Source organism: Scyliorhinus torazame, chromosome 7, assembly GCF_047496885.1.
Source record: "Scyliorhinus torazame isolate Kashiwa2021f chromosome 7, sScyTor2.1, whole genome shotgun sequence".
NCBI lineage: Eukaryota > Metazoa > Chordata > Chondrichthyes > Carcharhiniformes > Scyliorhinidae > Scyliorhinus > Scyliorhinus torazame.
Genome location: NC_092713.1, coordinates 126,457,172 through 126,483,041, shown reverse-complemented (window position 1 = coordinate 126,483,041; position 25,870 = coordinate 126,457,172). Strand labels below are relative to the sequence as shown.

At 46.2% G+C, this 25,870-nt stretch overlaps 1 protein-coding gene across 3 annotated transcripts in view; it reads left to right on the top strand.

Annotated features, from left to right (window-relative positions):
- The window catches only part of crb1 (crumbs cell polarity complex component 1), a 258,755-nt gene that overhangs the window by 68,948 nt on the left and 163,937 nt on the right, over positions 1 to 25,870 (top strand). For all 3 annotated transcript variants that reach the window (XM_072511473.1, XM_072511472.1, XM_072511474.1), the window contains exon 2: positions 18,169 to 18,753. In XM_072511473.1, the coding sequence (XP_072367574.1) occupies positions 18,169 to 18,753 (585 nt within the window). The remainder of the gene's footprint in view (positions 1 to 18,168; positions 18,754 to 25,870) is intronic.

Genomic DNA, 25,870 nt, shown 5'->3' with positions numbered 1-25,870 from the left:
TCCCATCACCCTCTGGGTAAAAACGTTTTTCATCACATCCCCTCTAAACCTCTTACCCCTTATCGTAAATCTATGCCCCCTGGTCATTGATCCCTCCACCAAGGGGATACATTTCTTCCTGTCTGCTCTATCTATGCCCCTCAGAATTGTATATCTGAAACCTTCCCCCCTCAGTCTCCTCTGCTCGAAGGAAAACAACCCCAGTCTATCCAATCTCGCTTCATAACTAAAACTCTTCAACCCAGGTAACATCCTGGTAAATCTTCCCTTCACCCTTTACAGTGCTCTCACATCCCTCCTAGAATGTGTTTCCAGAACTGCACACAATACTCTAGCTGTAGCCTAACCAACATTTTATACAGTTCCAACATAAACTCCCTGCTCTTAAACTCTATGCCTCGGCTAACAAAGGCAAGTATACCATATGCCTTCTTAACAATGCATCCACCTGCTCTTCTGCCTTAAGGGACCGGTGTACATGCAGACCAAGGTCCCTCTGATCCTCGGTGCTTCCCAGAGTCCTGCTGTTTATCATGCATTCCTTGTCTTGTTTGTCCTGGTCAAAAGCATCACCTCACACTTTGGCGGATTGAATTCAATTTGCCACTGATCAGTCCATCTGACCAGCTTGTCTATATCCTCCTGTAATCGAAGGCTATTCTCGCTATTTACCACCCCTCCAATTTTCATATCATCTGCAAACTTACTGATTAACCCTCCTACATTATATCTAAATCATTTATATAAACCACAAACAGCAAGGGCTCCAACACTGATCCCTGCAGGACCCCACTGAGCACAAGCTTCCAGTCAGAAAAACACCCCTCTACCATTGCCCTCTGCTTCCTGCACTTAGCCATTTGTGGATCCAATTTGCCAAATTTCCTTGAATCCCATGGGGTCTTACCTTCGCTATCGATCTCCCATGTGGGACCTTATCAAAAGTCTTGCTGAAGTCCAAGTAGACTACATCAAATGCATTTCCTTCATCTACACACCTAGTCGCCTCTTCGAAAAATTCAATCAAGTTGGTCAGACATGACCTCCCCTTAAGAACGTGTTGACTGTTCTTGATTAATCCGTGCCTTTCCAAATGCAGATTAATTCTGTCTCAGAAATGCTTCCAATAGTTTCCCCACCACTGAGGTTAGACTGACTGGCCTGTAGTTTCCTGGTTCATCCCTTCCACCCTTCTTGAAAAATGGCACCACATTCGCTTTCGTCCAGTTCTCCTGCAGATTTCCCGTGGCCAGAGAGGGGTTGAAAATAATTGCCAGCGCCCCTGCTACTCCCCCCCCCCCCGCCCCACTCCCACTTCCTTCACTCAACAGTCTGGGATACATTTCACCTGGCCCTGGAGATCAGTATACTTTTACGCCTGCCAGACCACTCAGAACCTCCTCTTAATCTTTTTAATTTTACTACAGTCCTTCTCCCTGATTTCTATACCCACACTGTTCCAAACAAGTTAACAGGGGAGAGTACACACCCTCTTTATTTCTTCCTCCTCTCTGGTGGCTGAGCCTGTGCTATATATTTTTTGTTAATGGATTGGACCTGTGCGATGCTGGCTTGGCCAGCATTTATTGCCCATTCTAATTTCTCTTGAGAAGGCGGTGGTGAGCTGCCTTCTTCAACTGCTGCAGTCCTTGAGTTGTAGGTAAAACCTATAGTACTGTTAGGGAAGGAGTTCCAGGCTTTTGACTCAGCAACAGTGAAGGAACGGTGATATATTTGCAAGTCCGGATGGAGCTTGGAGGGGAACTTGCAGGTGGTGGCGTTCCCATATATCTGCTGCCCTTGTCCTTCTGGCTGGTAATGGTCATGGGTTTAGATGGTGCTTTCTACGGAGATTTGGTGATCATAGAATTTACAGTGCAGAAGGAGGCCGTTTGGCCCATCGAGTCTGCACCGGCTCTTGGAAAGAGCACCCTACCCAAGGTCAACACCTCCACCCTAGCCCCATAACCCAGTAACCCCAGCCAACACTAAGGGCAATTTTGGACACTAAGTGCAATTTAGCATGGCCAATCCACCTAACCTGCACATCTTTGGACTGTGGGAGGAAACCGGAGCCCCCGGAGGAAACCCACGCACACACGAGGAGGATGTACAGACTCCGCACAGACAGTGACCCAAGCCGGAATCGAACCTGGGACCCTGGAGCTGTGAAGCAATTGTGCTATCCACAATGCTACCGTGAGTTCCTGCAGTGCAAATTGTAGATGGTACACACGGCCGCCACTATTCATTGGTGGTGGAGGTAGGAGGGAGTGGATGGGGTGCCAATCAAATGGGTAGCTTTACCCTGAAGGATATCAAGCTTCTTGTGTGTTGTTGGAGCTGTACTCATCCAGGCCAGTGGAGAGCATTCCATCACACTCCTGACTTGTCCCTTGTAGACTGGGGAAGGCTTTGGGGAGTCAGAAGGTGAATTATTCACTGCAGGATTCCTAGCCTCTGACCTGCTCCTGTAGCTACAGTATTTATATCGCTAGTCCAGTTTAGTTCTGATCAATGGTAAACCCCATTGGATGTTGATTGTGGGGGATTCAGCGATGATAATGCCCTTGAATATCAAGGACGATGGTTAGATTTTCTCTTGTTGGAGATGGTCATTGCCTGTCACTTGTCTGGCGTGTATGTAACTTGTTATCCCAAGCCTGAATATTGTCCAGGTCTTGCTACATTTCGACATGGACTGTTTCAGTATCTGAGGAGTGGCAATTGGTACTGAACATTGTGCAGTCATCCGCAAACATTCCCAGTTCTGATCTTATGGTGAAGGGAAGGTCATTGATGAAGTAACTGAATATGGTTTTGCTTTGTACACCTATCTGAGTGGGCTCAGAACAGCAATTGGCCTAAGAAAGTCAGGGTACATAAGAATAATTGAAAGTATCCTGTATAAAACTTGAATAAACATTGCATCAAAATTAGAATAAACATTGCCATTTTTTTAACCTTACTTGCATGCATAAACAAGGGACAGAGCAAAGCTTAAATGCATCAGGCTACATTTTCTTCTGAGTCCTTAAAATCCAGACCCGTACTTGTATCATATTTCTTGCTGCTCCAAAGCTTCTACTTGATAGCTATTTTATTAATAATTGAATTTCATAACTGTTTTATGATTAAAATTCATAGCATTTTTAAAAACTCAGGGATAAAAGTGTTATGAATGTCTTGATAAGTAAAGCTAACATTAAAATAGCCTGAATGCTGTTTGTTGCAAAAATCTGTCAGAATATTAGAAAGTATTGACTTTGACAGGCGGCACGATAGCACAGTGGTTAGCACTGTGGCTTCACAGCTCCACAGTCCCAGGTTTGTTTCCCAGCTTGGGTCACTGTCTGTGCGGAGCCTGCACATTCTCCCTGTGTCTGCGTGGGTTTCCTCCAGGTGCTCTGGTTTCCTCCCACAGTCCAAAGATGTGCAGGTGAGGTGGATTGGCCATGATCAATTGCCCTTAATGACCAAAAAGGTTAGGTGGGGTTACTGGGTTTCGGGGATAGGGTGGAGCTGTGGGCTTGAGTAGGTTGCCCTTTCTAAGGGCTGGTGCAGACTCGATGGGCCGAATGGCCTCCTGCACTGTAAATTCTATGATTCAATGACTCCCAGTCAGACTAATTGGAGCACGGTGGAATGGACACTGCAATTATATTGTAAGGTGCTGGCTGTGACTTGCTAATACCACTCATGACTCAGAGTTACAAAGTCATTTTCATTGTGTATTTTATGTTTGCCCTATTATGTATTTTCTTTTCCTGAACGGAATGATCTGTCTGAGCTGCATGCAGAACAGTACTTTTCAGTGTACCTTGGTACATGTGACAATAAACCAAACCAAACCAAATAAGTTCATGTCCCATTCCAGAGACTTGAGCACAAATTCTAAGCTAACTCTCCAGTGCAGTACTAAAGGAGTGTTGCACTGTCAGTGCTGTTATATTTTGGACAGGCCCTGTCTACACACTCAGGTGGATGTAAACGATCCCATCGTATTATTTTAAATAATAACATTGGAATGCTTCTTGGTGACCTGGCCAATATCCCTCCTTCAATTAATAACACTAAAATAGATTGACTAATCATTATCTCATTGCTATGGGAATTTGCTGTTCTTAAACCAGCTGCCACATTTCCTGCATTACAACATTGACTGAATGGCAAAAGTACTTCATGAGTCGAAAAGTGCTTTTGCAGTATCTCAAGGTAGTGAAAGGCGCCATATAAATGCAAGTTAAAAAAAAAAGTGCAATCTTAGTCTGGGTTGTCGAAATACATAGAAGCCAGATGTCAATTTTGGGGTGAACAGAAATGTGATTCCTTCTAGGCAGTAGTCTTGTTGTCCTTTGTTTCAGACAGTTCATCTCTCCAACATCAATTGACCGCCAAGAAGTTCAGTGTTAATGCAAGCTCAAACTGCTCTGCACATAGCTAAATTTTATATTAAGAATGCACTGTCAAACAAGGTTTGTGAGATCATGGTACTTTGTGCCACAATGCACAGAATCTGCATCCGATGCAGGATAATTTCAAACAGGTACAGGGCCCCATTTTAAACCCAGGCATTCTGATAGCTTTCCTGCAATCTTTAGCAATAGACTTTTGATTTAACATTCAGAGAAACATCCTCTCCCATCCTCCACGCTTGACGTCAAGTAACTGGGATTTTTGTTTCGATGTAATGCCTGTGGGATGGGCAGTTATCTCAGCTGACAGTCTTCTGGTTTTCAAAGAAAGCCAACAAATAAATCCATCATGGAAGTGACACTTGGAAATGATTTGAGCATCTACTAATTATTTCCCTATGCTGGATTTTTGTCAAGAATAATTTGACAAAGTCCCAAATTCAACATTTAATTGTTTTTTTCTCCAGGATTATCTGACATGTCAGATTAGTTTTATTTAATTCAATGTGAAATAATCCATCTGAGAAAAATTCAGCCCGACAAGCAACCGGGGGTTTCTTCCCCTTTGTTAATACAATAAGAGGATTAATCAAATTCAGAATAACAAGTGCGGCAACTTGAATGCGGCTCTGCAACTCAAACATGGATTATACAAAATGGTACAGCAGAATTACGGTAAATTTTATTCTATGATCAAAACTAAAGAAAGCAAAATATATGCAGAGAAAGAGTGTGAACAGTGTAGAAGCTGAATATCCCACCATAACACAAGGGCACAGTCACTTCACAAAGGGCTTGCTGTGATCTGGCATTGGTCCAGCTCATTATTTTTGAGCTTCAAGAGCGATTTCAATCTCCAATTCAAGTTAAATGCAATACACAGAGCACTCCTCCAATCTTCAGTTCTCATCATGGGGTCATTTATTTTAACCATCACGTCAGCATAGTGAAAATCGGCATTAGACAAGTTTATTTATCACAGCCTGCAAGATCTATTTCTTTCAAATCAGTCAAAAGACAAATATTAATTCACTGTGTTGAGCGAATTGAATAAGTTGAAAGTTTGTTTAAACTTCTATTTGCAACAATACTTCATTCTATTTAGTGTAAACTTCAAAAGGAAACTAAGCTTGGCTCCAACTTCTGTTTTGTACTTTAATATCTGCCTTTTCTGGCACTAATTACTTATCATCTACATGCAAAAAACAAACTCCAGCTCCTCAGAAACCGCGTTAGGGAACTGGAGCTGGAGCTGGATGAACTTCGGATCATTCGGGAGGCAGAGGTGGTCTTAGATAGAAGCTTCAGGGATGTAGTTACTCCGAAGAATAAAGATAGATGGGTGACGGTGAGAGGGGCTGGGAGGAAGCAGTCAGTACAGGGATCCCCTGTGGTCGTTCCCCTTAGTAACAAGTATACCACTTTGGATACTGTTGGGGGGGGGGCTTACCAGGGGTAAGCCATGGGGTACAGGTCTCTGGCACAGAGTCTGCCCCTGTTGCTCAGAAGGGAAGGGGGGAGAGGAGTAGAGCATTAGTCATTGGAGACTCCATAGTTAGGGGGATAGATAGGAGATTCTGTGGGAACGAGATAGACTCGCGGTTGGTGTGTTGCCTCCCAGGTGCCAGGGTGCGTGATGTCTCGGATTGTGTTTTCGGGATCCTTAAGGGGGAGGGGGAGCAGCCCCAAGTCGTGGTCCACATAGGTACCAACGACATAGGTAGGAAAAGGGATAGGGATGTAAGGCAGGAATTCAGGGAGCTAGGGTGGAAACTTAGATCTAGGACGAACAGAGTTATTATCTCTGGGTTGTTACCCGTGCCACGTGATAGCGAGACGAGGAATAGGGAGAAAGAGGAGTTGAACACGTGGCTATAGGGATGGTGCAGGAGGGAGGGTTTCAGATTTCTGTATAATTGGGGCTCATTCTGGGGTCGGTGGGACCTCTACAAACGGGATGGTCTACACCTGGACCAGAGGGGTACCAATATCCTGGGGGGGGGAAATTTGCTAATGCTCTTCGGGAGGGTTTAAACTAGTTCACCAGGGGCTTGGGAACCTGAATTGTAGCTCCAGTATGCAGGAGGTTGAGAGTAGTGAGGTCATGAGTAAGGTTTCAAAGTTGCAGGAGTGTACCGGCAGGCAGGAAGGTGGTTTAAAGTGTGTCTTCTTCAATGACAGGAGCATCCAGAATAAGGTGGGTGAACTTGTGGCATGGATTGGTACCTGGGACTTCGATGTTGTGGCCATTTTGGAGACATGGATAGAGCAGGGACAGGAATGGTTGTTGCAGGTGCCGGGGTTTAGATATTTCAGTAAGCTCCGAGAAGGTGGTAAAAGAGAGGGAGGGGTGGCATTGTTAATCAAGGACAGTATTACGGTGGCAGAAAGGACGTTTCATGAGGACTCGTCTACTGAGGTAGTATGGGCTGAGGTTAGAAACAGGAAAGGAGAGGTCACCCTGTTAGGGGTTTTCTATAGGCCTCTGAAAAGTTCCAGAGATGTAGAGGAAAGGATTGCAAAGATGATTCTGGATAGGAGCGAAAGCAACAGAGTAGTTGTTATGGGGGACTTCAACTTCCCAAATATTGACTGGAAATGCTATAGTTTGAGTACTTTAGATGGGTCCGTTTTTGTCCAATGTATGCAGGAGGGTTTCCTGACACAGTATGTAGATAGGCCAACGAGAGGCGAGGCCATATTGGATTTGGTACTGGGTAATGAACTAGGGTAGGTATTAGATTTGGAGGTAGGTGAGCACTTTGATGATAGTGACCACAATTTGATTACGTTTACTTTAGTGATGGAAAGGGATAGGTATATGCCGCAGGGCAAGAGTTATATCTGGGGGAAAGGCAATTATGATGCGATGAGGCAAGACTTAGGATGCATCAGACGGAGAGGAAAACTGCAGGGGATGGGCACAATGGAAATGTGGCGCTTGTTCAAGGAACAGCTACTGCGTGTACTTGATAAGTATGTACCTGTCAGGCAGGGAGGAAGTGGTCGAGCAAGGGAACCGTGACTTACTAAAGCAGTCGAAACGCTTGTCAAGAGGAAGAAGGAGGCTTATGTAAAGATGAGACATGAAGGTTCAGTTAGGACGCTCGAGAGTTACAAGTTAGCTAGGAAGGACCTAAAGAGAGAGCTAAGAAGAGCCAGGAGGGGACATGAGAAGTCTTTGGCAGGTAGGATAAAGGATAACCCTAAAGCTTTCTATAGATATGTCAGGAATAAACAAATGACTAAGGTAAGAGTAGGGCCAGTCAAGGACAGTAGTGGGAAGTTGTGCTTGGAGTCCTAGGAGATAGGAGAGGTGCTAAATGAATATTTTTTGTCAGTATTCACACAGGAAAAAGACAATGTTGTCGCGGAGAATACTGAGATTCAGGCTACTAGACTAGAAGGGCTTGAGGTTCATAAGGAGGAGGTGTTAGCAGTTCTGGAAATTGTGAAAATAGATAAGTCCCCTGGGCCGGATGGGATTTATCCTAGGATTCTCTGGGGAGCTAGGGAGGAGATTGCTGAGCCTTTGGCTTTGATCTTTAAGTCATCTTTGTCTACAAGAATAGTGCCAGAAGACTGGAGGATAGCAAATGCTGTCCCCTTGTTCAAGAAGGGGAGTAGTGACAACCCCGGTAACTATAGACCAGTGAGCCTTACTTCTGTTGTGGGCAAAATCTTGGAAAGGTTTATAAGAGATAGGATGCATAATCATCTGGAAAGGAATAATTTGATTAGAGATAGTCAACACGGTTTTGTGAAGGGTAGGTTGTGCCTCACAAACCTTATTGAGTTCTTTGAGAAGGTGACCAAACAGGTGGATGAGGGTAAAGCAGTTGATGTGGTGTATATGGATTTCAGTAAAGCGTTTGATAAGGTTCCCCATGGTAGGCTACTGCAGGAAATACAGAGGCATGGGATTCAGGGTAATTTAGCAGTTTGGATCAGAAATTGGCTAGATGGAAGAAGACAAAGGGTGGTGGTTGATGGGAAATGTTCAGACTGGAGTCCAGTTACTAGTGGTGTACCACAAGGATCTGTTTTGGGGCCACTGCTGTTTGTCATTTTTATAAATGACCTGGAGGAAGGCGTAGAAGGATGGGTGAATAAATTTGCAGATGACACTAAAGTCGGTGGAGTTGTGGACAGTGCGGAAGGATGTTACAAGTTACAGAGGGACATAGATAAGCTGCAGCATTGGGCTGAGAGGTGGCAAATGGAGTTTAATGCAGAAAAGTGTGAGGTGATTCATTTTGGAAGGAATAACAGGAAGACAGAGTACTGGGAAAATGGTAAGATTCTTGGCAGTATGGATGAGCAGAGAGATCTCGGTGTCCATGTACATAGATCCCTGAAAGTTGCCACCCAGGTTGAGATGGTTGTTAAGAAGGCGTATGGTGTGATAGCTTTTATTGGTAGAGGGATTGAGTTTCGGAGCCATCATGTCATGTTGCAGCTGTACAAAACTCTGGTGCGGCCGCATTTGGAGTATTGCGTGCAATTCTGGTCGCCGCATTATAGGAAAGATGTGGAAGCATTGGAAAGGGTGCAGAGGAGATTTACCAGAATGTTGCCTGGTATGGAGGGAAGATCTTATGAGGAAAGGCTGAGGGGCTTGAGGCTGTTTTCGTTAGAGAGAAGAAGGTTAAGAGGTGACTTAATTGAGGCATACAAGATGATCAGAGGATTGGATAGGGTAGACAGTGAGAGCCTTCTTCCTCGGATGGTGATGTCTAGCACGAGGGGACATAGCTTTAAGTTGAGGGGAGAGAGATATAAGACAGATGTCAGAGGTAGGTTCTTTACTCAGAGAGTAGTGAGGGCGTGGAATGCCCTGCCTGCAACAGTAGTGGACTCGCCAACACTTAGGGCATTCAAATGGTCATTGGATAGACATAAGGACGATAAGAGAATAGTGTAGATGGGCTTTAGAGTGGTTTCACAGGTCGGCACAACATTGAGGGCCGAAGGGCCTGTACTGCGCTGTTATGTTCTATGTAAACTTTTAAGTGAATGTTTTCCACAATTTAATAATAATAATAATCTTTATTGTCACAAGTAGGTTTGCATTAACACTGCAAATGAGGTTCCTGTGAAAAGCCCCTAGTCGCCACACTACGGCGCCTGTTCGGGTACAGTGAGGGAGAATTTAGAATGTCCAATTCACCGAACAGCACGTCTTTTGGGGCTTGTGGGAGGTAAACCGGAGCACCCGGAGGAAACCCACGCAGACACTGGGAAAACATGCAGACTCCACACAGACATGACCCAATCCGGGAATTGAACCTGGGATCCTGGAGCTGTGAAGCAACAGTGCTACCCACTGTGCTACCTTAGATCGTAACAATCTTTATTGAATTCTTCAGACTACTCAATCTTTTACTCGGGTAATGTTGCTATAAATACAGAGCAACGTTCTCAGGAGGAGAACATTGTTCCTGCTCAACAGTATCAGGACATTGGAAATTCTTTCGATTTTTATTTTTTTTTCATTCATGGGATGTGGGCGTCGCTGGCTGGGTCAGCATTTATTGTCCATCCGTGAGGGCACTTAAGAGTCAACCACATAGCTGTGGGTCTGGAGTTACATTTAGGCCAGACCAGGTAAGGACGACAGATTTCCTTCCCAAAAGGACATTAGTGAACCAGATGGGTTTTTACGACAATCAACAATGGCTGTCATTAGACTTTTAATTCCAGATTTTTATTAAATTCAAATTCATCAACTGCCCTGATGGGATTCGAATCTGGGTCCCCAGGGTATTACCCTGGGTCTCTGGATTACTAGTCTAGTGACAATTCCACTACTGCCTCCCCATGTAATTGTCTGTGATGAACAGTCCACTGTCAACCAGAGAAGGGCACTTGATGAAAAGGTTTGAAAACTCCCAAATTTTGTCTTGAGCAGTGACGCTGAGCTGCATTTGCAGGAGCAAAGGCAGGATTCTGAGTGTTGTGTTCTGTGATATAACCATTGTAATGATGTACACTGAACATATAGTTGTTCAACTATAAAAATGATTTATTCACAAGCACGTGGAAAAGATAACTACTGAATTATAATACAGACAATGGCTACATCAGGGCTTGACACCACTGATGCTTTGCCCATCGAAGGGGCTACAAACGCAGATGATGATGACTGAAGCACCTGAGGAGTGACCCCCCTCAACATCATTTCTCACCACCTCAACACTCTCATGGTGGGCTAGAGGAGGCGACCAGCTGGGGTGGCAGCTGGCATTCGCTCCATGGCTGTGCCATTCCCCCACTGACTGTCGATGGTGCTGAGTGTGCCATGCATCCTCTGCACATCTGTATGCTGCTCATACACCCACTCTGAATGGTGCCACAAATGGCTTTCCACGAGTAGCCACTCTCGCAGTGGAGCTCAAAGCACTGAGTCATTGTAAAGCAGGATATGAATGGAGAGCTCGATTATTATCCCATGACTCTGCAGTGTTTTGGATAACTCGAGCACTTCACTTCTCACACCCCTTCTCAAGAAAAGTTGCCTGGTTTGTGGCATGCAAGGCTCAGCATTGGCACCTTGCTGACCAGGGCTACGCTTGTCCTCCGAGGGGGAGTGACCATAGCTGAATCTGCCTCCCCCAAATCCTTCATGGCTGAGCTGCCATAATCATAATAATCTTTATTATTGTCACAAGTCGGCTTACTTCAACACTTCAATGAACTTACTGTGAAAACCCCCTAGTTGTCACACGACGCCGTCTGTTCGGGTATACTGAGGGAGAATTCAAAGAACAATACAGCACATGAACAGGCCCTTTGGCCCTCCAAGACTGTACAGGTCATGATACCAACCTTTGCCAAAACCCTCAGCACTTCCTTGTACCATATCCCTCTATGCCCATCCTATCCATGTATTCGTCAAAATGCCTTTATCGCAGTTAATGTAAACACCATCCACCGCCCTCCCCTCATCAGTCATCTCTGTCACCTCCTGAAAAGACTTGATCAAATTAGTGAGGCACGACCTCCCCCTCACAAAACCATGCTGTCTATCGCTAATGAGTCCATTTGGTTCCAAAATGGGGATATATCCTGTCCCTGAGAATTATCTCCAATAATTATCTCCTACTACCGACGTTCAGAATTCAGAATGTCCAATGCACGTCTTTCGGAACTTATGTGAGGAAACCGGAGCATCCTAGGAAACCCACACAGACACAGGAAGAACATGCAGGGTCCGCACAACAGTGACCCAAGCTATGAATTCAAAGAGTGGGCGGGAATCTCCGAGCCTCCGCGCCGAAATCGTGATTGGCGCGGTGGCGGAGAATAAGGATAGCTTAAGGAAAGTCCAGAGTGAAACGCCCATGTTTGGTGCTGGTGTGGGGACATAGCCCCATTATTGGAGAATCCCGCCCAGGGTCCCTGGCACTTTGAAGCAACAGTGCTAATCACTATGCTACCATGCCACACTTTACCCTGTGCCACAATCTGTACTGATGCAGGTGAACTCCGTGCAGGGCAGCACGGTAGCATTGTGGATAGCACAATTGCTTTACAGCTCCAGGGTCCCAGGTTCAATTCCGGCTTGGGTCACTGCCTGTGCGGAGTCTGCACGTCCTCCCCGTGTGTGCGTGGGTTTCCTCCGGGTGCTCCGGTTTCCTCCCACAGTCCAAAGATGTGCAGGTTAGGTGGATTGGCCGTGATAAATTGCCCTTAGTGTCCAAAATTGCCCTTAGTGCTGGGTGGGGTTACTGGGTTATGGGGATAGGGTGGAGGTGTTGACCTTGGGTAGGGTGCTCTTTCCAAGAGCCGGTGCAGGCTCGATGGGCCGAATGGCCTCCTTCTGCACTGTAAATTCTATGATAATCAACTCACCAGGGTGAAGAATGCCCTGCCAAGATGTGATGTTGGAGCCTCCAAGGTATATGCCTCCTCGAATTCCTTGCTGCCTCCGTATACCTGACCCTGTGGGAGATGGAGGGCCATTTTATAGGAAGGATGTGATTGAACTAGAAAGTTGCTGAGGAGATTCAACAGGATGTTGCATGAGCTGGAGCTTTTCAGCTCTGAGGAGAGGCTGGTTAGGCTAAGGTTGTTCTCCTTAGAACAGAGAAGGCTGAGGGGGACATGACTGAGGTTTACAAAATTATGAAGGGCATAGACAGGGTAGATTGGAAGAAACCTTTCCCCTGAGGAGTGGAATCAATAACCAAGGAGCATAGATTAATGGTAAGAGCAGGAGATTTAGAGGAGATTTGAGGAATACTCTTTTCACCCAGAGTGCAGTGAAAATCTGGAATTCCCTGTCTGAAAGGTTGGTAGAAACAGGAACCCTCACAACATTTAAAAAGCATTAAGCTGAGCACATGAAATGCCAAAGCATGCAAGGCTATGGACCAAGTGCTGGAAAATGGGATTAGAATAGATAGATTCTTGATGGCCGGTGCAGACACGATAGGCCAAAGGGCCTCTTTTTGCGCTGTAAAACTCTATCACTCGCTCATTGGCACTTTGGATTTCTTTTTAAAAATACATTTTGAGTACCCCATTCATTTTTTCCAGTTAAGGGGCAATTTATCAAGGCCAATCCACCTTCCCTGCACATCTTTGGGTTGTGGGGGCGAAACCCACGCAAACACGGGGAGAATGACCACACGGACAGTGACCCAGAGCCGGGATCGAACCTGGGATCTCAGCACCATGAGGCAGCAATGCTAACCACTGGGCCACCGTGCTGCCTGGGATTTCAGATGACTGGGTGACATGTCATCTGAGTCTCTCTTGTCACCCTCCTTGCCAGACCTAATCAGGTCATTGAAACGTTTCCGATAGTGCACACAGGTCCTCCACATTGCTGCTGAACCTCATTGGCAACCTCCAGCAGTATCCTCTTGGTCTGTCCTTGTGGCTTCCAGTGACCATTACCAGGGAAGAGAAAGCTTCTACAAGCTGTGACAGCCTCCAGCGTGACCTAAAGTAACTCATCTGAAAACGAAGGGGTTCCGACCCTGGAATCTGAAATCCTGCCCAATATGGACTTTCTCAAGCCCAGAACAAGGTGGTGCGGGCTTGTTTTCACCTCCGTGAGGCAAATACTCAGATGCAGCAGCCAACTACCTCACTTCACCCTGTCATTGGATAACCCCTTAGAAGGAGCACATAATGACAGAATAGAGGACACACATCACACACCGACAGTAAGTAATGAACCCTCCCACATTCTAGTAAAAGTTGTGTTTGATACTGTTAAATGTCCTGACAGATCTTTAAATACCAAGAAGGTGACCCTTTATTTAGCAAGGGCAGTGGCACATGTGGTGATCGCTGTTGTGCATTGAACCTACAAGGCACTTAACAAAATGCTTGTTTGGTTAAACCCTGTGATTTAGTTGTTTGTCCTGTCAGATAATCAACTGTCTCTTAATAGGGTTCATCTCCTTTCTGTGGTTTGCTTGTCTAAAACCGTGATGGGAGTATGAACTGCATCGTACTGCCTTCAAACTTTACTCTTGGGTTAGGGAACAGTGTCATCAGCTTTAGTTGCACTATGTATTCTTGGCTCCCAGCAACCACTCCTGCAGTCTTAACGGTCCTTCAACAAACACTGCTGTCAGGACAAAATGAATTAGGGAAGCTGCCAGGTTGTGAGCATTCATGTGTATAATTCTGTTGTCATAGAAGCAACTGCACATTCATGGGTGGTAGCCGTTTCTGTTCGGGGATCAAGTAACAATGAGATATTAGTGCACACAATCAGTCAAACACACCTGCAATCCAGGGCCCCCTGTTGCATAGTAAAATATTCTTGTATGTTGCTGGCTGTTTTCCAAGAGGTAATGAACACATTGTTTGGTCTTGCTCATTGATGCAGCAGTGGCATGCCTGATCAAATGTGCTCTGAAGGCTGCAAAATATGACAGAGATCTTCTGTGTTTGCTTGACACATAAAAGTTTAACTCAAGTTAGTTTCAGAGTGACTAACCAAGCTGTCATTGTCCTGGATGTTGTTCCCAAGCCTGGTTACAGACGTGTGCTTAATTCTGTTAGGGCCTCATTTGGGAACTTCGTTCTTGACATAAAACTCTAAAGCAGCTTGACAGGGCAGTTGCTGAAATGTTTCCCTGACCAAGGAGGCTAGAACTCGTGGTCCCGGTCTTAGAATAAGGGGCGACATTCTCCGACCCGCCGCCGGGTTGGAGAATCGCCGGGGGCTGCCGTGAATCCCGCCCCCGCCGGTTGCCGAAGTCTCCGGTACCGGATATGCGGCAGGGGCGGGAATCGGGCCGCGCCGGTTGGCGGGCCCCCCGCTCGATTCTCCGGCCCGGATGGGCCGAAGTCCCGCCGATAAATTGCCTGTCCCGCCGGCGTAAATTAAAGCACCTATTTAGCGCCGGGACAAGGTGGCGCGGGCGGGCTCCGGGGTCCTGGGGGGGGGGGCACGGGGCGATCTGACCCCGGGGGGTGCCCCCACTGTGGCCTGGCCCGCGATCGGGACCCACCGATCCGCGGGCGGGCATGTGCCGTGGGGGCAGTCTTTCCCTTCCGCCTCCGCCACGGTCTCCTCCATGGCGGAGGTGGAAGAGACTCCCTCCACTGCGCATGCGCGGGAAACTGTCAGCGGCCGCTGACGCTCCCGCGCATGCGCCGCCCGGGGATGTCATTTCCGCGCCAGCTGGCGGGGCAACAAAGGCCGTTTCCGCCAGCTGGCGGGGCGGAAATTCCTCCGGCGTCGGCCTAGCCCCTCAATGTTGGGGCTCGGCCCCCAAAGATGCGGAGCATTCCGCACCTTTGGGGCGGCGCGATGCCCGTCTGATTGGCGCCGTTTTGGGTGATTCCTCTCAATAGTGTGTCCTTAGCCATGACCATGCAAATCAGCAGCTCGCACTATAACAGTGACTATGTAGATCAGTGAGAACAGAGTGACGGGTAAATAGGACTTGTTGCAAGTTAGGATGTGGCATTTTGGATGAGCTCACGTTTATGGAGTGTCCCAAGTGGGAGAGAGCCAGGGCCATGAAATGAAATGAAAATCGCTTATTGTCACAAGTAGGCTTCAATGAAGTTACTGTGAAAAGCCCCTAGTCGCCACATTCCGGTGCCTGTTCGGGGAGGCTGGTACGGGAATTGAACCGTGCTGCTGGCCTGCCTGGGTCTGCTTTAAAAGCCAGCGATTTAGCCCAGTGAGCTAAACCATTGGGATACTAGTGGCAATAAAGACATGGATGAGGGTTTCAGCAGCAGATGAGCTGACACAGGATGGTGACTGATTGCCCAAAGCACTTTATAGCCAATGACGTTTTATTTTGACAGATACTACAGTCCATTTCAGCACAGCAAGAGTTTGCAGGCAATAATTTTGGTGCTTTTGGCAGACTTGATTAAAGGAACAAAGCAAGATATGAACAGGACTAGGCCATTCAGTCCCTTTAGTCTGCTCAGCCATGTAGTTAGATCATTGTTACTCTAAACTTCAACTCTTTTGAATAATAAAACACCTTTGTTCTGTATCCATCTGAGAGAGGGAGAATGATGTGAGTACTGGATGAGGAAAAAAGGGAAGCAATTAAATAAAAATGTAAATGTAAAATGTGGTTATTTCTTGTTACAATATAGAAAGTAGAAAAGTCCTCTAGGCATTGAAGGAGCATAGGAACAAGAGTAAGCCATTCAGCTCCTTACGTTTGTCCCACAATCATATTCAATTACTGCTGAATTCTATATCAAGTTTACCTGCCTGTAATCAACATCCCTTAACTATGGTGCTTCCATCAGGCAGAAGATACAAATGTTTGAGAACACGCACCAGCAGATTAAAAAACAGCTTCTTCCCCGCTATTACCAGACTCCCAAATGGCCCTCCTATGCACTGAACTGATCTCTCTATGCAGCTTCTCTATGGATATAGCGCTATATTCTATATGCTTCACATCTACGTATTTACATTGTGGGTGGGATTCTCCAGCCCCGCCTGCCCAGCAACCAGAAATTCCCACCCAAACTCAATGGAACTTTACATGGTCCGCCTCCCGCCCGTGGCGATCTTGCAGTGGGCGGGACAGAAGAATCCAGCCCTGAGTATCTATCATATGTCCTATGTTTTTCATGTATGGAGCGACATGCATGGACTGTACGCAGAGCAATACTTTCCACTCAGTACACATGACAATAAATCTAAATCTAAATCTAAATCTGCTTGATCAATTTGATTGAAGAATTGAGCAGTAGAAATTCGAAACCAGGAACTGTCATTTTACGTTAAATTAGGTACAGAAAGAGAAATAAAGACAGGAAAGAAAAAGATATCAGAGAAAATGAGATAAACAAAAATATTTTAAAAAATATTTTAATTATTTCTAGTTTAAAATTGATAATTAAAAACCCGAAGGAGTGAGAAATTAAAAGTTAATTTTCAGCACCCGAGAAGTTGGAGGGCAGTACTTTAGATTTGTCACACCACTAGAAAAATATAAACATACTGGAATGGACAAGTCCTGTTTATTGTTTGGTGAGTTTAGTTTGTAAATATGACGTAAGTGGAACAACCTAACACCCAATTTGGGCGAGATACCATTTTCGCACCGTTTCCAGAGGAACAGGGCATCTCAAACAGCAGCTAATTGTCTAATGCATTTAACAATCCCTGTGTAGTCACTAAAAGTTGCTTTGCAATTTTGAAAGAAAAATGATGAACACAGCTGGCATCACCATTATTCACAAAATTTGCCCAAGTGCATTGACTGCTTGAACTTTTTGCTTTACCTATTCTATGTGAGAATTAAAATTTCCCATTATAGCAACATTGGGAATAATTTCAACCAATCTCACTGGGTTGGAAGCCCAGGGGATTGGGAGGACACTGGCTTTACAGCCAGCCCAATATAGCCTTTCACAGTCATCAGTCAAGATTAAAATATGGTGAGATGTAAATCTGGCGTCGCACTCAAACCCATTCATTACGCAATGGTCGGGTTAGGCTAAAATAACTCCAATTGTTCTTGCTAAGTGGTTATGCGATTTTTCACCATTCATAAAAGAATCATTGAACCATAGAATCCTACTGTGCAGAATGAGGCCATTGGCCCATTGAGTCTGCACCGACCTGAGTATGAAAGGGCAGCCTATCTAGGCCCACTCCCCTGCAACGCCATAACCCCACCTAACTTGCCTTTCCCTGGACACTAAGGGGCAATTTGACATGACCAGTCCACTTAACCTGCACATCTTTGGACTGTGTGGGAGGAAACCAGAGCACCCGGAGAAAACCCACACAGACACGGGCAGAAAGTGCAAACTCCAAACGGTCACCCAAGGCTGGAATTGAACCGGTGTCTCTAGCGCTGAGAGGCAGCAGTGCTAATCACTGTGCCACCGTGAGTAATTCCCAGCTTTTCTTCAAAAAATTCCATAGGATATTTTGTATCGATCCTGCAGGGAAACAGGGCTTCAACAAGAAACAGAAAACAACGCCTCCAGCATTGCCACACCCCAAGTACTGTTGAAGGGTCTTCTCACATTATGTGACGTCTTTCTGACTCAGGGTCAGGTACAACACCCAGACTGATAATCACATCAACCAACTTAGATCACATGAACTTCATTACAAATAAATGCCATGGATGAACCAGTTTTTAAAAAGATAGAGTTTAGATTGTACATAATTGAAATTAATTCTGAAAATACCAATCATGGTTAAAAACCACATATATGCTTGCTTTATCATAACACAGTGTCATGTTTTGGAGTCTAACTTGGGTCTTTTTCTTGTTACCTTTAGGTTCATATTGTGCTGTAAATCTGAGCAAGTGCTTCTCCAGTCCATGCAAAAACAATGCAACCTGCGAGCAACATTCTGAAACCTATGTTTGCCATTGTCCAGAGACACCGGTGGCGTATACAGGGAAGAATTGCGAGGACCTATATGACGTTTGCGCTTCATATCCCTGTCTGCACAATGCGACGTGCAACAGTGTTTTAGGCACAGTCGACTTCTCTTGTGACTGCCCTCCTGGTCACGCTGGCACCAGTTGCGAAATTTATATCGACAAGTGTGCCAACATCTCCTGCATGAATGGTGCCAACTGTTTAGAGTATGCTGCTGGCTCCAGCTGTGTTTGCCCACCAGGTTACACCGGTGCCAACTGTGAAATCAACATGAATGAATGCGCATCAAATCCATGTGAAAATGGAGCTGTGTGCAGGGATAAGGTTGATGGATTTTCATGTTACTGTGTGCCTGGCTACCAAGGCAGACGATGCGAGATTGAAGTGGATGAATGTGCGTCAGAACCCTGCAAGAACGAAGCTAGATGCATGAATGAAATTGACAAGTATATTTGTGCCTGTCCACCTGGTCTAACAGGTAAAAAGTACTTTCTAGGCAGTGTGACTATTAGTTGGTAAACTTTCTCCAAGAAATTCTGTAATTATCAGTCCAAACATTCAAATCAGAAACAAAAACGTTCATTTTTATTTCGTGCTTCTTAAGTTGTAGATTTTGTTTTTGTAGAATCATACAGCAGAGAAAGAGACCATTTGGCCCAACAAGCCATTGCTGACTGTTCGAAAAAGCTACCCAGCTAGATGCATTACCCTGCACCTCCCTCGTAGCCCTACCATTTTGTCTGTCTTAAGTATATACCCAGTCACCTTTTCAAAGTAACTGTTGAATCTGTTATCCACCTTCCTTTGGGACAGTGCATTCGAGATCATATTCCAGATGTAGCACAGCATCTATAAATGGTGTATTATGTCATATATTAAATATATAAAATTATAAAAGTACATTTATTCCAAAAATACCACTTTTTATTTTGAAATGTGGGTGTCAATTTTTCTTAATGAAGAATGCCATGGTCCGATGGACAATATTGTTGCAATTTGTGCAAGTTAATTACTGGCTCAGTTTTGAACTCTTTTTTGATGGCACAATTCTGTTGCACATTTCAAATGGGCGTATCGACAGAACGAAGGGCATTGCCCGTCATTCTGCTTCTCACATTTTAGGAACTAGAGGCCAAACATGCACAGGTAGAAACTTAAAGGCATAAATAAAATTTTAAAACAATGATAATCGATCTGCAGAAAACAAACTGCCTTGACATTGAAACTCGCTCAAGAATTCACGATGGCCATAACCTGTTCTTGATCGTTCCCACAACATACGTCATTATTTTTGTATTTTTTTTTGTTATCATCCTGGAACTCTCTGCTTATGAGGGTGACGGAAGTGGAGACAATGAATGATTTCAGAAGGAAATTGATCACAACTTGAGGGAAATAAACATGTTTAACTATAATCATGTTTGCAGGGCTATGGGGATAGAGTAGGGGAGTGGGACTGACCAGAATTCTCTGCACAGAAAACTGACATGAACCCAGTAGATCAAATGGCCTCCTTTTTCCATTATGGCTACGATTGTAGGACAGCTCCCGCCCTTAGTTTCATAGTTTCTGCACCAAGACCGAAGGATAACTTTTCCAGCACTGCCTTACCAATAAATATGACAAAATCTGAGAAAATATCCAGGAAAAATTATTTAGGATCTACAAACATGTTAAAATACATTTTCTTCCTATTGTAAAAAGTGCTACACAAATGCAAGTTGCTGTCGATATGTACTATTTGGTCAGTCGGCATTCTGGTGCTTTAGAAACCCAGAAACTGGATCATATAATGATATATCCTGTCCATAAAAAGCAGGATAAATGCAACCTGGAGAATTACCATCCCAACAGTCTACTCTTGGCTATCACGAAAGTAATGATGTGGAGATGCCGGCGTTGGACTGGACTGGCTCAGTTTTGAACTCTTTTTTGATGGCACAATTCTGTTGCACATTTCAAATGGGCGTATCCACAGAACGAAGGGCATTGCCCGTCATTCTGCTTCTCACATTTTAGGAACTAGAGGCCAAACATGCACAGGTAGAAACTTAAAGGCATAAATAAAATTTTAAAACAATGATAATCGATCTGCAGAAAACAAACTGCCTTGACATTTAAACTCGCTCAAGAATTCACGATGGCCATAACCTGTTCTTGATCGTTCCCACAACATACGTCATTATTTTTGTATTTTTTTTTTTGTTATCATCCTGGAACTCTCTGCTTATGAGGGTGACGGAAGTGGAGACAATGAATGATTTCAGAAGGAAATTCATGTCGCATTACATTCATCCCCCACCATCTGGCCTGCAAAATCCTACCAACTGTCCTGGCTTGATACAATTCACACCTCTTTAACCTGGGGTTACCCCATCTCTGGATCTGTAAAGATTTAATCACCTGCTAATGCTCGCATTCCTAGCATTGTTTGGCATCTTTGAATTTGTCTATATATATGTGTTTCTGGAACAGACCTCTTCATTCACCTGAGGAAGGAGCAGCGCTCCGAAAGCTAGTGACATCGAAACAAACCTGTTGGACTTTAACCTGGTGTTGTAAGACTTTGTACGAAAGTAATGGAAAGGGTCATCGACAGCACCATCAAGCAGTACCTAGTCAGCAATAACCAGCTCACTGATGCTCAGTTTGAGTTCCACCAGGGCCATTCGGTTCCAGATCCCATTACAGCCTTAATCCAAACATGGACAAAAGAGTTCAACTCAAGAGGTGAGGTGAGAGTGACTGCCCCTGACATCAAGGCAGAGTTTGACTGAGTGTGGCATCAAGGAACCTTAGCAAAACCGGAGTCTTTAAGAATCAGAGGGAAAACTGGTTGGGGTCATACCTCGCACAAAGGAAGATGACTTTGGTTGTTGAAAGTCAGTCATCACACTCCCTGGCCCAACCATCTTCAGCTGCTTCATCAATGACCTTCCTTTCATCATAAGGTCAGAGGTGTGATGTGTGCTGACAGTTACACAATGTTCAGCACCTTTCATGAGCCCTCACATCGTAAAGTCTATTTCTAAATGCAGCAAGACCTGGACAACATTCATCTTGGGCTGATAAGCGCATGTGACATTCACACCACACAAATTGCAGGCAATAACCACCTCCAATAAGAGAGAATCTAACATCTCTCCTTGACATTCAATGGCATTACCATCAATTAATTCCCCCACTATCAATATCCTGGTGGTTACCACTGACCAGAAACTGAACTGGACTAGCCATATAAATACAATGGCTACAAGAGAAGGTCATAGGCTGGGAATTCCTAACCCCCCAAAGCCTCTCCACAAGGCACAATTCAGGAGTGTGATGGAAACATTTCCACTTGCCTGGATGAGTACAACTACAGCACTCAAGAAGTTCAACATCAATCAGGACAAAGCGACCCACTTAATTGCCACCCCATCCACTGCCCTAAAAATTGATAGGAAAGCAGGCGAAGTGGACATTGTCAGTATATGGAATATAATGTCCATTTTGGCAGGAAGAATAAAAGAAATGCATATTATCTAAATTGTGAGATATTGCAGAGCCCTGAGATGCAGTGTGACCTGGGTGTCTTAGTGCATGAATCACAAAAAGACTAGTATGCAGATACAACAAGTAATTAAGAAAGCTAATAGAAGTTTATAATTTATTGAGAGGGGAATTGAATACAAAAGTAGGGAGGTTATGCTTCAGTTGTGTAGGGCACCAGTGAGACCACATTTGGGGTACTTTGTACAGTTTTGGTCACCTTATTTAAATGTGTTGGAAGCAGTTCAGAGAAGGTTTGCAAGACTAATACCTGGAAAGGGCGAGGTGTCTTATGAGGACCGGTTGGAGAGGTTAGGTTTGTGTCCACTGGGTTCAGAACAGCAAGAGGTGACTGGAATTAGATAGTGGGCAGGATTCTTCGTTTCTTAGACAAAGTGTTGACGTCAATGCAGAATTCATGGACTTTCACGATAGAAAAACTGGCGCCACAGCTGGACCGATTCTGCTACTATTAAGGGGCTAGCACCGGTGCCGCATGGAACACAATCCATTCCAATGAAAAATGGTGCAGGATTTGCCGTGTCTGTGATTGACATTTGCGAAGCTCTCAAGCTGCAGGCGCACATACACATTACACTCCCCACACACACTTATCCCAGCCAACAAGACGGCACTGGTTGTGCTGGAACGCGCCCATACAGCTGATGGGTCGGCTGGGGCCAGAGGGCATCCAGGAGGGGTGCCTTGGGGAAACAATTGTACGACCCATGGCACTAAGTTCAAAGTGGGCTGCTAGCGATGTGCGCAGCTGCATGGCTGCCTTGCTGGCTGTGGCAATGGTGTTCCGTGCCCGACCCCACAGTCCACCACCTGGCCACCCCCTACTATTCCCCCCGGCCCTGGCAGAAGTTCTCCTGGCCAGCGGCACATCTGTCAGCACACTATGGCGATGTTGGACACTTTCTGTACCCCCCTCTCCCCCTCACCAGCCGCCACATCAGTTTCCTGATTTTTATAAGCCCAAGTGAACCACGCCGTCGGGAACTCGGCCCATCGGACGCAGAGAATAGCCAAGGCCCAGGGGAATACCGGGTCAGGCCCGCTAATGATACGCAAACGGTGTCTACTGTAGGTGCATTCCGGAACGCACTGACGCCGCTGCCGAGGTGATGGAGAATTGCGATTTGGCATCTAATCGCCGCCTGCCACGATTTTGGCATCGGAACCGATTCTCCGCCCAATCGCGTTTCCCGATTTTGGCAATGGCTCATGGCGAATCCCACCAAGGATGTTTCATCTGGTGTGAAAATCTAGAACTAGAGGTCACTGTTTAAAAATAAAGGGTGCCCATTTAAAAGTGAGGTGAGTTTACATTTTTTTCTCGTAGACATCATGAGTCGTTGGAACTCTCTTCCTGAGAAGGCGGTGGAAGCAGGGGTTTTAAGGCAGAGGTGGATAGATTCTTGGTAAACAAGGTTATCGGATTATCAAGGTTATCAGTACAAGTTATTGGGGGTAGGTAGGATGCAAATTTGAGGCTATCAGATCAGTCATGATCCTATTAAATGGCAGAAGTCACTTGCAACTTCTGAATTTTTTCATTAATGTGACCCTGTTAATGTTATAACTGTTTCCAAAAAAGAAAATAACATAACTCAATTTTTATTTTAAGTTTTGCATTTACGGGACTTCCGGGTGCGGCGATGACCAGCTAAGTCGCACTTTTCAGCACCTCCCGTTTTAACGGACTTTTGGGCTCTTATCGGGAGCCCCAACGACAATTTTCGAAGGCTAAACCCACTGTGAGGCGACATAGAAGGGAGTCCCCCCGGATATGAATGGACAGAAGAGATAATAGTGGCCAGATTACGGAGGATCCTCTGGAGCAGCGGCAAAGAAGGGAAGTGAGAAGCAAGATGGCGGCGGAGGGAGGCCAGTTGGTATGGGGCCTGGAACAGCAGGAGTTCCTCCGGCGATGTGTGGAGGAGCTCAAGAAGGAGGTGCTGGCGCCGATGCTGCAGGCGATTGAGGGGTTAAAGGAGGCGCAGAAGACCCAAGAGATGGAGCTCTGTGGAGTGAAAGCAAAAGCTGCCGAAAATGAGGACGAGATACAGGGCTTGGTGGTGAAGACGGAGACGCACGAGGCACTGCATAAGAAGTGTATGGAGAGACTGGAAGCCCTGGAAAATAGCTCGAGGAGGAAGAACTTAAGAATCTTGGGTCTACCTGAAGGGGCAGAGGGAGCGGACGTTGGGGCGTATGTGAGCACGATGCTCAATACTTTAATGGGAGCTGAGGCCCCGACGGGCCCCCTGGAAGTGGAGAGAGCGTATCGAGTCCTCGTGAGAAGACCAAAGGCAGGAGAAATACCTCGAGCAATAGTGGTGAGGTTCCACCGCTACAAGGACAGGGAGATGGTCCTGAGATGGGCGTAAAAGACACGGAGCAGCAGGTGGGAGAACGCGGCGATCCGAGTGTATCAGGATTGGAGTGCGGAGGTGGCGAGAAGGAGGGCGAGTTTCAATCGGGCCAAGGCGGTGCTCCACAAGAGGAAAGTGAAATTCGGAATGTTGCAGCCGGCAAGACTGTGGGTTACACACCAGGGTAAACACCACTACTTCAAGACGGCAGAGGAGGCGTGGACATTTATTGAAGAGGAGAAGTTGGACTAGATTGGAGAAAGAGTGTTTGAAATGAAGTAGTGAGGTGGTGGCAAGGGACTGTGAATCAGATGGGGGAACATTTTCTTTCACCTCGAAGGGGGGGGGCACGAAGAAATGTGGGCGCCGGTGGGGAAGGGGAGGGGGAAGGAGAGAGGGAGCTGCGCCATCAGGGGCGGGGCCGAGAAGGAAGCGCGGGCTTTGTTCCCGCGCTATGGAAATTGTGTTGGGAAAAGGGGGCGCAGGAAGGAGGGGGCCTCACATAATGGGAGGCTAAGGATAAACGGGGGAAGCCGAGGTCAGCCAGAGTTTGCTGTCTTCCGGAAGCAATATGGGGGGAGCAACTAAGCTAGAGAGGGATCTAGCGGGGGGGGCGGGGGGGGGGGGGGGGGAGGAGGGGGGGTTAACTAGGTTGCTGCTGCTAAGGGGAAGGGGGAGCTGTTACGGGATGGGATGGTCGGGACGGGAGGGCGCCGTCGGGGGGATAAGCGGGTGCGTGGGAACCGGGTGAGGAGCTGGTCTAAAAAGGGGGATGGCTAGTCGACTAGGGGGGGGGGGTAAAGAGACCCCCAACCCGGTTGATCACGTGGAACGTGAGAGGGTTGAATGGGCCGATTAAGAGAGCAAGGGTACTTGCGCACCTAAAGAAGCTAAAGACAGACATGGTCATGCTTCAGGAGACGCACCTGAAACTGGCGGATCAGGTCAGATTAAGAAAAGGATGGGTGGGACAGGTATTCCACTCGGGCTTGGATGCAAAAAATAGAGGGGTGGCAATACTGGTGGGGAAACGGGTATTGTTTGAGGCAAAGACCATAGTGGCGGACAGTGGGGGTAGATACGTGATGGTAAGTGGCAGATTGCAAGGCGAGGCAGTGGTGCTGGTGAATGTATATGCCCCGAACTGGGATGACGCGAACTTTATGAAGCGTATGTTGGGGCACATCCCGGACCTGGAGATGGGAAAATTGGTAATGGGGGGGGACTTCAACACTGTGCTGGACCCAGGGCTGGACCGGTCCAGATCTAGGACCGGGAGGAGGCCGGGTGCGGCCAAGGTGCTTAAGGGCTTTATGGAGCAGATGGGAGGAATGGATCCCTGGAGATTTACCAGGCCAAGGAGTAAAGAGTTTTCCTTCTTCTCCCATGTCCACAAAGTGTACTCCCGGATAGACTTCTTTGTCCTGGGAAGGGCGCTGATCCCGAAGGTGGCAGGAACGGAGTCTTCGGCTATAGCCATTTCAGATCATGCCCCACATTGGGTAGATCTGGAAGTAGGAGAGGAAAAGGAACAGCGCCCACTCTGGAGATTAGATATGGGACTGTTGGCGGACGAGGGGGTATGTGTAAGGGTGAGGGGATGTATTGAAAGGTACCTAGAGATCAATGATGACGGAGAGGTCCAGGTGGGAGTGGTCTGGGAGGCGCTGAAGCTGGTGGTTA